Raw genomic sequence first — 10,000 nt, 5'->3', positions numbered from 1 at the left:
GGTAAAACCATCGGCTATAAGCCGAGAGCGAAATTATTGATTGTAACTGGCCATTTGAGCAAGCGAACCTCACGGAAAACATAAGAAATTGACTCACTAAACACAAAACCTAATGAATTACAATAAACACAAAAGAAAAAAAGCGAACCAATCAAGAGATATGAATATCAATTGATCCAACGAACTGTATAAATACTACCACGCGATTCAGATAAATAAATACTACCACACTATTCTTTCCGGTGAGCTGAAGATGTCTGCAAAACGTGCGACGATGGGCCGTTTCACTCCGAAATATCCCGAACTAGACCAGCAAGTGATGGAGTGGTTTTCACAGCAAAGAGAGCAAGGTTGGTATTTACTTTTCTGTCTGAAATTTTAAGAGTTTTTGAAGAGTTGAATGATATCGTCTTTCAGTGCGTGGGAAACAGAGACTTTGATTGGTCAGAAATATGTTGTTGTCATGACAATTTCATAACATGTCACGAAAAGAGTGCTGCAGTCACGAATCTACGGTTTAATATCTCGCAGCAAAATAAGATTGTTATTTTATTTTTCATAGGTATTGCTGTGAGTGGATTGATGCTTCGCCTTAAAGCTAAAGAGCTCTCCGATGATCCTGCTTTCAAAGCTTCCCGTGGATGGTACGAGAAATGGAGACGACGCCACTCGGTCAGCATGCGAACCAAAACAACTCTGGCCCAGCGATTGCCTGCCGATCTCGAAGAGAACATTGTGCGGTTTCATCGCTTCGTCATTGCAGCAAGAAGACGCGCCGACTACCCTTTATCCCGCATCTACAACATGGATGAGACACCCATGCGTTTTGAGCTGCCATCGAACCGAACACTGGAATTCAGTGAAAGCCGAACAGTGCCAGTAAAATCTTGCGGAGCGGAAAAGCGGAGCTTCACTGTCGTTCTTGCTGTTGCTGCAGATGGAGCAAAGGTGCCACCGAAAGTCATCTTCAAAGGCGTCTGTACACCGAGAGATCTGGTTGTGCCGCATCCTCTTCGTGTTTCCTTCCATAAGAAAGGGTGGATGGATGAACAGGGCATCCGAGAATGGATTCGACAGAGTTTGCCACATGCCGAGCGTTCCCTTTTGGTGTGGGACTCATTCCGAGCTCACTTGACCGATTCCGTGAAAGATGACCTGAAGCAGCGAAACACTGACGTCGCAGTTATCCCTGGAGGCCTAACCCCGGTTGTACAGCCCTTGGATAAGTGCCTAAACAAGCCATTTAAAGATAATGTACGCCGAAAGTACTTGCCGTGGATGACATCTGGGCCATTTGAGTTTACCCCAGCTGGGAAGAAGAAGGCGCCAAGCAGAAATCTTGTCCTCAGGTGGATCAAGGAAGCATGGGCAGAGATACCCCAAGAGATGGTTGTCAAATCCTTCAAGACCTGCGGTATTTCCAATGCCTTGGACGGAACAGAGGACGACGTGGTCTACTCTGAGGAAACCCCAGAAGTAGACGATGAAGACATAGAAGAGAACGAGTTTGAGACAGACAGCGAAAACGAAACGGATGGCGAGTAAACTATTGGGTTGAAAGCCCTTGCACATATCCGTCAAACGGCTCCTTTAGGAGCCACCAATTTCATAAAAGTGAATAACCAATATTCAAAAGTTATTTTTGTTGTGTTTTATTACTTCTGCTTCATTGCTAACTTGACTAAGAGCCGGGGGGCGTAAAGTTATTCAGCGACTGTATATTTTTAAAATGTAAAACCCTCGGCTACAAGCCGAACCCGGTTCTCCGTGAAAAATCTCCCAAGATTTTGGGTCGAAAACTGAAAAAATCGCTCGGCTTATAGGTGAAGAAATACGGTATATGTTATAGCCCACTAGTAGCGAAAAGCGCCGCCTTTGAAAACCAAAAAAATGGTGGCTGAATTCCTTTTTTCTAGCTAAAGTTGTTTTGTCTCAATATTTTTTACCAACTAGTTGGATTTTACTAAAAGAATTATTTATTATATATGTACTGAGATTTACTGCAAAATGAATATGTCAAATAAAAATGATGCGTTGCAGAGTACACGCAATCTGATTGGTTGTACGATTTTTCTCACTAGTGAAAAATACCGTATGACCAATCACAACCCGCAGACGAAAGTTTTCACTAGTGACAAAAATCGTATCGATTTTCCCGCCTTTCACTGACGGCGTCACTAGGCAAAAGGAAAACCATGGCGTCTTCTTCGAGCAATTCAAGGTTTGCAGATATAACTTCAGTAGAGGAATTTATTGAAGGACAAGAAAACGAAAACACCAGGAAGAAAACTGAACAGAATGTTGCTTTGCTTAAGGAGTTTTTGAGGCTAAAAGATGAGTCAAGGCCTGTAGAAGAAATTCCCCCACACGAACTGAGTTCATTCATCAGCGAATTTATCATAACAGTAAGAAAGAAAGAAAACAACGAAGATTACGAACCCACTTCCTTGCGTGCTATGATGGCCAGTTTTGAACGGTATTTAAAGAAGAAGAATTACGGCTACAGCATTATGAGAGACGTCGAGTTTGAAAAAGCACGAACGGCATTAAAATCAAAACAAAGAGATCTCAAGAAGAAAGGCAAAGGCGATAAACCAAACGCTTCAGTTCCCCTCACAGAAGATGACATAAAACTGCTGTATGACAAAGGATTGTTAGGAAAGTCAACTCCTGAGGCTCTACTGAATACAGTTTGGTTCAACAACACAGTCTATTTCGGTCTCCGTGGTTGTAAGGAACACAGAGACATGTGTTGGGGCGATGTGCAACTACGCCAAACTACAAATGGCGAGGAATTTTTAGAGTATACTGAGAGACAAACTAAGACTCGAACCGGAGAAAATCCCAGAGATGTCAGGCAAATAAAACCGAAAATGTTTTCGGTTCAGGGAAGTGAAAGAGATCCCGTCACTGTTTACAAATTCTACGCGGAGAAAAGACCGTTGGAAATGAACGACAACAACGCGCCATTTTATCTAGCAGTAAATAACTGTAAAAAACAAGATTCTTCTAAACCATGGTTTAAAAAGTCAGCCGTTGGCGTGAACAAGCTGAATTTGTTAATGAAAAAAATGGCAGAAAAAGCCGGGCTGGGGCCCAATGTAAAGAACCATAGCGGTCGCAAAACAATGATCCAAACTTTAACAAACAACGACATCCCAGCGACAGATATTATTCAACTGTCGGGACATAAAAATCTTCAAAGTGTGACAAATTATTCTGTAGTTTCTGAAAAACAGCAAGTAAAAATGTCTCGTACTTTAAGTGAACTGATGTCCGGGAATGTGCATAGCTTAGAGAAAACTAATTCATCTCAAGTTGGAGAATGCTCCACTGATCCTTCAGCTAGCTCGGCGGGTCGCTCGGTGGCAGATCATCACCAACAAGCGATGTCGCTTTTCACGGGCGCTGTTATTCATGGAGGTCAATTCAGCATTTCTATTAACAGCCTCAATCAATCCCCGAAGTTGGCAATCCAAGAAGTTGAGGTAAAGTCTTCTCCAAAGAGGTACAAAATGCTAAAAGTACTGGACTCTGACTCTGATTAGAATGCATGCATTACTATAATTAGATTTACAAAACAGTCAACTTTTTCAAATTTTATATCTTAGTTACGGTTTTGAACGGCGATATTTAAAGCTGAAAATTTTCATTGTTATTTGAAGTTAAAGAATCGTTTAAAAGTAGACTTTGTTCCACTTTCTTCAGAGTCATTGAATAACTTTAATGTTGTAGGAAGTTTTGTACGTTCAGTTTGCTCGAATAAAATCATTCGCAACTCGTTGTGGTCTTTGTGTTGATTTCACCGTAATTGATAGTTGTTAACATTATTTTGTAATATCTCAGTACATATATAATAAACAAATTACCTCATGGTTGGTTCGCTTGTACGATTTTTATTCACGAGTTGTGAAGAATCGAAAACGAACGAGTGAGCGCAGCGAACGAGTGAGTTTGCGATTCTTCACAACGAGTGAATAAAAATCGTACGCACTCACCAACCATGAAGTAATCTCTATTTCTCTCACCCTCATGGCCTCTGAGTCAATAGCGCACTCGGCCTTCGGCCTCACGGGCTATTGACTCAGGGCCCATTCGGGCTCGAGGAATAATCGTTCAATATTTTGCCAGTATGGCGGTCGACACTCGGTCAATATGGTGACCTTTCAATGTCGGCGGAATATCAGTCAACTGTCAGTGGTATATCGATCAACTGTCCCATAATATAATGTGCTTCAGGGTCTTTTTGTTTCTTGGAAATGTCTAGTACAGCTGACTAGAAGTGTTACGGACCTTATGATCTGACAACTTTGATGTCCATAAAAAGGTTGCTGAAAAACAGACTTCACATCCTTTTTATTATTTTGAGAGCCTTTGAATAGGGCCATTAAATGTGGTCTCTCAGAAATGAACAATTTTACTGAAATGAACAAACCTCCATAAGACACCTTTCAGAGACTTGATCAGATATTTGGGTTCTGTTAAGTAGGATGTTTACATAATTTGAACAAATGGTTTGATGCATGGCAAAATTTTTGAATAGTCGTTGGTGGCTGGGTGTTTTTGACGCTTTTGAAGGGCTAGCTGGTGGGGCATTCGACTATCTAAACATGGGCTGTTTTGGAGTCGGTCAGTACAAAATGCAGACTACAGACTGCTGCTGACCATTGTTTTCACCACGCAATTAGAACGAGACAAAAATAGTCCCACTGACTGTTTTCTAACCCTGAAAACAATGGTCTGCATTAAGTCTGCAGTCTGCATTTTGTAGTGTCCAGTTTTGGAATGGACTGGTACATTAGTCAGGGAATGTGTGCATAAAGAATCTTGGCTTAACTACGGAATACAGGGCCACTTTTCCAACTATTCTAATTGAAGTGGCTCGTTGGCTCGTCAGTCGATTCCAAGGTATATTATTCAAATGGCTCGTTGGCTCGTCAGTCGATTCCAAGGTATATTATTCAAATGGCTCGTTGGCTCGTCGGCTCGCCAGTAGATTCCTTGGTCTCACTAGCGAAGTTTCTTTGATTGTTTTGATCATGCATGTGAGCACTTGTAACTCATATAAAAACCTATCGTAAAGCGTTTACGTTTTATAAATATACGTTTCTGAGACGTATCCGATGGTTCCACAAATTTTCTGCGGTAGCAATAAAAGAAGAGAATACTTTGTATAATAGCCCCGTTGTGTCTCATCTTCTCAGCTAGTTAATTATGCTTACAATATCCTTTACAATATCATTCATAAACCACGGATACAGCGAGACCCGCAAAATTGTATGCATAAGAACTTTCGGGTATTTGAAAATCTTCCCTTGGTGGGTGAGTTCGCAGGTTTACATAACTTTCAACATTTTAAATTATTTTAACGATAACAATTCACTCGCCAACTATGGGCGTGCATGCCAAAGTAGCAAAAATAAATAAATAAAAAACAAAACCAGACAACCTCCATGTTCTAACAATCACTCAAAGTTTTATAGCACTAATCTCTAGAGTCATTAACATCATGTCAAAATGATTATCACAATCATACAGATTTCTTGAACAAAACAGTTTTCGGGTGTCTCACAGACTACAGCTCAAAACTGAAATAAACCGCAACTTTCTCTAACTTTCATTTCGTAACTCAACTGAGAAACAACTTTTCAAAACATAACTACAGAACAAAAGGTGATTCCGCAACTTTCTCAAACGTTCATGAAAAACACTTCGGTTCAAGCTCAACTAAGAAACAAAAAATTGAAAATGCATGCCAACGAGCCATGTATTTTATGTATGCCTATTTTTCTGACCTTAACTTAATTCGGATTGTATAGAGTTTTTACATCATTTAAAAACGTGGCGAATAAGTCTTTTTCTTTGTTTACATGCCGCCAAATAAACTCAGCAAGATAGGAAGAGTACATGTCCTTGCGAGTGCCGAATACAGGCAAACTCACTTTCATGTGCCGCCAGTGACCTTCCATTTTGTTAGTATTATACCCGTCTTTATTTACGAACTCCTTTGAATGGTTCACGGTTTGATGTGAATATCCATGTTTATTTAAGTTGTGGTATGACTTCCAGCAGTCGGAGACAATTAATGTTCCCGGTTCGATCCAGTCTTTTATGATAGGCAAAAGTGTTGCCTCGCTCCTATCTTCCACTGCCACCAAAAAACATCTCCTTGAATCTTCCTCTATACCGCCAAATACCCATTGTCCTTCAACTCTGTGCCCTCGATGGTATTTCCGCTTTCCCACCTTGCTTTCATCAATTTGAACCACTTTCCCTTCACCACCAATCTTTTCACTTTTTTTCTGGATGGTCACTTCACATGTTTCTCTGCAAAACATATCCCAGTCGACAGCTGTGTTGGCATTAATGTGCAGCTGTTTCTTTATTTGCTCTTGCGTTAGTCCCTCCGACCACCAGTAGGTGAACTTAATAATCTCTTCCAGGGTAAGATTACTCTGTTCAAACCAACTTCCTTTCCGGATGCTGACTGTACTTTTATGGCGTTTGTTATTCGCTCGCTTTCTGCACTCCCACTTGTAACCGTCTGATCGGTCCGTACATTCTACCAGCTCCATGTTTTCACCACAAACGGGGCAGGCGCGTTTGGAGGCGATCATTCCTTCATTCATTAACCATCCGATTAAAGTTTCTCTATTGCAGAGAACTCTGTCTTTCAGCTCATCATACGTCCAGTGCGAAGTACCACCTATTTTTCGCTGATAGCTTCCCTTTCCACTTGAATACTGAGTACCAACTTCTTTCGTGTTACTACTGCAACCAACCTGAACACTAATAGTTCGATATACTTTTCCATTGCTTCCACACCGCAACATTTTCGTCTTCGCGCTACTTCAATTTATCTCGGAAATTTCAGTTAACTTGGCCTATGTAACTTTCATTATTAATGAATTAAAATAATACTTACAAACTTCCATTCATCAAGTTTCAACTAATGCTTCCCTCCTTTCAATATATGACAAAAAGTCTCACCTTTAGATTGGTTCATTTTCAATGAACTAAAAATTTCACAGACATACTAATTAAATCGCTCACTTCAAACGGCGTCACTCGCCGATTTCTTTTGTTTTCAAACAAAACGTTTTGTTTGTAAGTTTCATCCTAATCTCAACGCGTTGCTCTTTCTGCTCATTCGTGTGTTAACGCCAACCAGTTCACAATGTCAAACCCTATCTTGCGTCTTTCTCGTCAAAACGAAGCTACCTGGGCTTCATTTCATCGTCGAGTTTCAGGAATACATTACAATTATGACCAGCTATTTCCTGATACTGTTTTCCAGTTCTTAGAAGCAAAAGCTAAGTCCGTCGGCAGCTCCATTGGTTACCTGGTGCCATCATTGATGACAGCCACCTCATTTCTCCTCGGAAATACTGACGCCCACTTCCTAAATGGAAATCACATTCAGCCACTAAACCTATACACCATGTCCGTTGGTCATCCAGGAACGGGAAAATCACCTGCCATAGAGACAGTGCTGGCCGCACTTCGAGACGTAGACACCATCTCAAAGGAGACCCTTGTCAGCGCCACAACATCGTCCGGACTTGTGAAAACCATTTCCAAGCAAGGTAAAGCCTTTGTTGTCTCCCCCGAAATATTTGATGTTTTGAACAAACTCCTCAAAAACGACGAAGATAACGCCACTGGTGACGTACAGCTGCTCTGCAAATTATGGAGTGGGGAATCTGCATCCTACCATTTCGCGACAGAGGCTACGCGAGAAATTGAATCAAACACCGCGTTCTCCGTTCTTGGGTCAACCCAGATCCAAAATGCAGCGATTCTTATTTTTAGAATGGACAAAGGCCACGGTCTTCTAGATCGCTTCTTAATTACTGTTCCAAACGCGCGAAAGCCGACACCGGAACAAGAAGAAGAAGGAACAAATTATCTAGCAGACCTTCCCCTACAAGATTTCCTGCCACTCTTCGCAGCAATCTACGCCGCCCACAAGAACGTCACCAGATCCTATACATTGGATCCTGCCGCCGCACAGCTACATAAGCGCCTTAAAACCGATCATGTGAACGCGGTCAACACTGCGATCGAAAATGGAGAAGTACCACCCAAATCTAAAGGAACTGATCTTGTCACAAGAGTTGCTGTGGCATTGAGTACCATTAGCTACTTCATCACTGCCATGTTGGACGAGGATCAAACACATAGTCCACCAGAGCAAATTACTGAAGATTGCTACAAAAAAGCCGTGGATTACGTCGAATATCTACATGCACAGAAAGAAATGTTTGCTGAATTCGTTAAAGCTATTGTTGAGCCTGCTACAGAGAAACCGAGGGCACAGCCAACGGAGATCGACATCTCTACCGCCATCATACGCTTTCCGGGACGACTGGTTACCTATCAAGCCTTCAAGAAGTTCAGCCCCCGCTCTTTGAGAAGTGTTCAGAAGCCAGAATATGATCACTGCACCCAAACAATTAAACGGTATGGCCGTGTTGAAGAAATCCGCGTCCCTCGAAGCGCTCAGAAGGTGCGCGTTTTTATTAAGAAAACAACCGATGAAATTGTCCATTGGCCGGCGGATGCTCCATGCACGCGAGAAGAATATGGGGAACGAATTTCCGAGCCAGTCAACAGGCTTATCACTGAAAATATTAGAACTGCACTTGTCAATGCTGGACATATCACGCGCGCGGACATTGCATAAATTGAACTTCACATACGCCTATTGTTTGCGCAACTTTTTCACGCGCACGAGAACATTAAGGAGTTATCAATTCTAATTAAAGAACAGTGTTTATTTCCGAGGCTTAACTACAGAATACAGGGCCACTTTTCCAAATTCTCCTTTTATACAATATTGTGGTTTTTATTCGTACAAAGAAAGATTGTACCGTCGGTCTTTTACTTGTAAATAAATATCTTTAATGTTTTCTAACTACATGTCGTTCTTTACATTTCTCCGGGTCCTCCCAAACTGCGAGCCAGAGAGACATGCGCGACACGCGAGCCATCGGTAAAAATAAAGATAAAACAAGTAAAACCTGCAAATTTACAGATTAGGGTTGAGCTTTCATTAGGGTTAAGATTAAGGTTAGGGTTGAGCGCTTTTTAGCGTTAAACACTTATTCACAATGGTTACCTTTCAGTCAATGTTTTCCGTATTACTGTTTTTTTTTTTTCTTTTTAATGAGTTTTCAATGGCCTGCATGGCTCGCTGTCATGAAAAGGCCAAAATAAAAACAAATACAAAAACAAATAATAGGAAAAAACAAAACAACAAACCCAATATGAAGAGCGACAGGGGGCATCGAACCAGCACCTCTCAAAATGTCAAAGCTACAAGGTAGATGGCTTAACCACTACACCACTGAATCCTAAACACTATGATTGGTGAAAAATAATATATTTTAACCATTTGCCTTTAGATTGTTTGAAGAAAGTGTCGTCTCAAGCAAGTGGAGCAGTGAAAGATAGATTTCAGGAAAATAACCGAGTTTTGACGAAAAAAGGCGGTACTTGAAGTCATTTCATCGCATTTGAAGAACATATTATAAACACAGCAGACAAGCTGGAGCAAAATTCTCTACCTCGATTTTAGCTCTCAGGTTTTGAAACTAATGGTCCACATCCCTTCTATTTTCTCTGTAGAATACTTCTACCTCGAAATTTATCGCCAAAACATTCCTTGATCGCCGACTAGCGAGCCGGCGAGCCGCCGAGCCACTAAATCACATACCTTTCTCGTTCTTTATTCACTGAAAGCGACTGGCGAGCCGGCGAGCCGCCGAGCCACTAAATCATAAACCTTTCTCGTTCTTCAATCACTGAAAGCGACTGGCGAGCCGCCGAGCCGCCGAGCCACTAAATCATAAACCTTTCTCGTTCTTCATTCACTGAAAGCGACTGGCGAGCCGGCGAGCCGCCGAGCCACTAAATCATATACCTTTCTCGTTCTTCAATCACTGAAAGCGACTGGCGAGCCGCCGAGCCGCCGAGCCACTAAATCATAAACCTTTCT

At 41.6% G+C, this 10,000-nt stretch overlaps 2 protein-coding genes across 2 annotated transcripts; one reads left to right on the top strand and one right to left on the bottom strand.

Annotated features, from left to right (window-relative positions):
- Positions 1-1,977: 1,977 nt before the first annotated feature.
- LOC140929321 (uncharacterized protein KIAA1958-like) lies at positions 1,978-3,623 on the top strand. Its single transcript, XM_073379123.1, has one exon. The coding sequence runs from the start codon at positions 2,196-2,198 to the stop codon at positions 3,546-3,548; it is 1,353 nt and encodes a 450-aa protein (XP_073235224.1). The 5' UTR covers positions 1,978-2,195; the 3' UTR covers positions 3,549-3,623.
- Positions 3,624-5,665: 2,042 nt separating this feature from the next.
- Positions 5,666-7,221, bottom strand: LOC140929319 (uncharacterized). The gene has a single exon (XM_073379122.1). It carries the CDS (start codon positions 6,831-6,833, stop codon positions 5,802-5,804), a length of 1,032 nt encoding a protein of 343 aa, XP_073235223.1. The 5' UTR covers positions 6,834-7,221; the 3' UTR covers positions 5,666-5,801.
- Between the last annotated feature and the right edge of the window lie 2,779 nt (positions 7,222-10,000).

This window comes from Porites lutea, chromosome 3 (genome assembly GCF_958299795.1).
Source record: "Porites lutea chromosome 3, jaPorLute2.1, whole genome shotgun sequence".
NCBI classification, from domain to species: Eukaryota; Metazoa; Cnidaria; class Anthozoa; order Scleractinia; family Poritidae; genus Porites; species Porites lutea.
The sequence above is the reverse complement of the archived record's forward strand: the minus strand, read 5'-3'. Positions and strand labels throughout refer to the sequence as shown.

Bases quoted from the DNA above. Each gene is read 5' to 3' on its own strand.
- LOC140929321 (XM_073379123.1), top strand. From the start codon at position 2,196: ATGGCGTCTTCTTCGAGCAATTCAAGGTTTGCAGATATAACTTCAGTA.
- LOC140929319 (XM_073379122.1), bottom strand. From the start codon at position 6,833: ATGTTGCGGTGTGGAAGCAATGGAAAAGTATATCGAACTATTAGTGTT.